The sequence below is a fragment of the Saimiri boliviensis genome, chromosome 1 (genome assembly GCF_048565385.1).
Source record: "Saimiri boliviensis isolate mSaiBol1 chromosome 1, mSaiBol1.pri, whole genome shotgun sequence".
NCBI classification, from domain to species: domain Eukaryota; kingdom Metazoa; phylum Chordata; class Mammalia; order Primates; family Cebidae; genus Saimiri; species Saimiri boliviensis.
The window spans coordinates 176,305,222-176,308,581 of NC_133449.1; the positions used below are offsets into that span (position 1 = coordinate 176,305,222).

Genomic DNA, 3,360 nt, shown 5'->3' on the forward strand with positions numbered 1-3,360 from the left:
TGTTGGTATGTGCAACAACATGGATAAACCTCACAATAATTATGTTGAGTGAAAAAATCCAGACAAAAGAGAGTTTGTACTGTATAATTTGATTTATATAAGACTAGAAAACGTAAAGGAATCTGTATTGACAGAAAGCAGATTAGTGGTTGCCTGAGGATTGGAGTGTAAGGAAGGAGGAATGGGTTACAAAGAAAACAGTTGGGAGTGCTGAAAATGTCTATCATATTGATTGTAGTAATAGCTGCACAGGTGTAAACATGTTCAGACTTATCGACTGGTGGCTCAGACCAGCCTGCAGAGCTGCAGTCACCCTTCATGCCCCCCTCCCCTCCCTGCTGATGATCGTGCTCCAGCTCCTACCTGGGTTCAGTTTGGCCAGCGTGGCTGGAATGTATCTGGCTCAGAGCTATGATGCACCAAACCTGGCTAAAAAAACTCAAAGAAATTAAAAAGGACTTGATGTCAGGAAGAAAGAAACCCCCTAGTTCGTGAGGTGGACTCCAGCACTGCCTTCTGGATACCCTGATTCCACGACTCTTGAGGGCCTCCTTTAGCTTCTCAACCAAAGGCTTTTGTTGTTGTTGTTGTTTTTTTTTTTTGAGACGGAGTTTCGCTCTTGTTACCCAGGCTGGAGTGCAATGGCGCGATCTCGGCTCACCGCAACCTCCGCCTCCTGGGCTCAGGCAATTCTCCTGCCTCAGCCTCCTAAGTAGCTGGGATTATAGGCACGCACAACCATGCCCAGCTAATTTTTGTATTTTTAGTAGAGACGGGGTTTCACCTTGTTGACCAGGATGGTCTCGATCTCGACCTCGTGATCCACCCGCCTCGGCCTCCCAAAGTGCTGGGATTACAGGCTTGAGCCACCGCGCCCGGCCGGCTTTTGTTTTCATCTCCAGCCTCAGTGATTTTCTTCTTTGCTAAACCCTGTGTTTTTTGCTTTAGAAGAAGCAAAATGGGGCCCCAAGTTGAGAACTACCATTATGTTTTTGATATCTCACCTCTTGCTATATCCTTTTCCAGCTGTGTGGGAGGTTCTAAGACTGGAATTATGGTGCTAGGTTAGTAAACATGAACTTTAATGAGTAGCGTTTTCTTAATCTGGGATTTCTACTGCCTTTTGTCAAAAGAAAAATTTGGAGTTTTGTATAACCGGTCAAATACAAATAATACTTATTTCACAGTTTTTAGCAATTTAAATAGGTGCTTGTTAAACATTTGGTACTAAATTATGTTGTTTTGGCTGGGTGCAGTGGCTCACACCTGTAATTCCAGCACTTTGGGAGGCCGAGGCAGGTAGATTGCCTGAGTTCAGGAGTTTGAGACCAGCCTGGGCAACATGGTGAAATCCTGTCTCTACCAAAAAGACGAAAAGTTAGCTAGACGTAGTGGTGCACACCTGGAATCCCAGCTACTTGGGAGGCTGAGGTGGAAGGATCGCTTGAGCCTGGGAGGAGGAGGTTGCAGTGAACTGAGGTTGCAGTGAGCCGAGATCATGCCACTGCTCTCTAGCCTCGGCAAGAGTGAGACTCCATCTCAAAATAAATAAATAAATTTTAAAAAATAGTGTAGTTTCAAAGTAATTAAAATTAGTATCTAGGGGAAAAAAATGCTTGTCAGTTATACACTTTAAGTATGTATAGCTCAGTAAACTTCAATTATGCCTCAATAAAGTTGAAAAATATAAACGAATGTTTGTTTTAGAATAGAAGCATGTTCAGGAATATTGGTGTGAGACTTAAATGAGATAAATCACTAGCCCAGTTTGGTGGGTGGAGGTACACAGCTAATGTCAACTCATGTTGTTGATGTCCCAATGCTTAACCCGCTCGTGGCACCGCACCTCCACGACCTAACCCGCTCGGGTGCTGCACCTCCATGACTTAACCCACTCGCGGCGCCGCGCCTCCGTGACTTAACCCGCTCGGGTGCTGCACCTCCGTGGAGGCGTGCATTGTTTGTTCCACTGCAATGTCTCATTACAGACAGGGGTCTGGGCTGGGAGAGGCAAGGGCCCTGCCCCCGGTCCCACAGGGCGTTCATGCAGAGCAGGCCAGCTTTTCTGGCCCAGAGTGAGTCCCGAGCCCCATGGCATCTCTCACTAGCTCGACCCCAGGCCAGACAAAAGGAGACAATTTCTAGTGTTCAAGGGCCTAGAAATAGCCTGATTTGTGGGAGTAAAGGCCACCGGGGACTGTGAAAGTGGCCACCAGCCACGTGAGAAATCCTTGGTTTCTGATGTTGGGTTCTTATCGAGGGCAATTGACCACAGTGAACGGCCTGAGAGAGGCTGATGCTCAGCCGGCTTTGATGTCACACATCTTGTGGCCTCTCTACATGGATGCAGTGTTCTTCTACACAGCACTCACTGGCCGGGCCTCACGTCCCCTGTAAGCAAATGCTTGAAAGTCGCTCTTGACAGCAGCTGTGAGAAGCCCCCACCGCAGGCCGCCTGTGGGGCAGGCCAAGATTCGGCATTACTCAGAGCTTCCAGTACCTGCATAGGTTCAAACAGGAAGCCTGGTTTTTCCTCTTATGTCAACAACAGTCTGTATTCTCTGTTCTGGCCTCTGAGCTCCCTCATGGAGTGGGTTTCTTGGGGTGAAAGTTGGGGGTATCAGTGGCCCTTGAGGCCTCGCCAGCAGTTGCCTCTGCTGAAAGCGACTCGGCAGGTGTGGTGGCTCATACCTGTAATCCTTGCACTTTGGGAGGGGAGGCGGGGGGTCCCTTGAGCACAGGAGTTGGAGATCAACCTGGGCAACATAGTGAGGCCTGTTCTCTACAGAAAGATTAACAAAATCAACTGGGCATGGTGGCATGTGTCTGTAATCCCGGCTAGTATAGAGGCTGAGGCAGGAGAATCACTTGAACCTGGGAGGTGGAGGCTGCAGTGAGCTGAGATGGCGTCACTGTACTCCAGCCTGGGCCACAGAGTGAAACCTGTCTCAAAAACAGAAGAAAAAAAAAAGGTTAAAAAAAAAAAATAGATGCTTGAGGGACCACATCACAAATGGACCTTCTTTCTTACTATTTTGCACACTTGCTGTGTGGCATCTAAAAGCCCTGCTGGGCCCAGGGTGGCCTTCCACCTGTCAGAACCCATCCTTGCTCCCAATGTGCTCTCTTCCCTCGTTCTGTGAATACCCAGCTACTGGGAGGTGGGGGGAAGTCCCTAAACAAGCCCCAAGGCTACCAGGCCTCCTGGGCTTTGTACAGTACTCTGAATAGGCCCCTGTTCCCAGCTGCTACCTGGCCCTGGACCTCACAGTGCACCAACTCTCACCATTCAGCTGAACTGCTCTCCTCTCCCCATCCTGCCCCACCCGCTTCACCTTCCCTGACGGCAGCTGCAGTGGA

The 3,360-nt window shown here is 49.0% G+C and overlaps 1 protein-coding gene across 1 annotated transcript; it reads left to right on the forward strand.

Annotated features, from left to right (window-relative positions):
• The first annotated feature begins 260 nt into the window (after positions 1–260).
• Positions 261–495, forward strand: LOC101040169 (short transmembrane mitochondrial protein 1). The gene is given in 2 exon segments (XM_010342006.1): positions 261–431; positions 433–495. Coding segments are annotated over 2 exon segments (234 nt in total).
• The last annotated feature ends 2,865 nt before the right edge of the window (positions 496–3,360 follow it).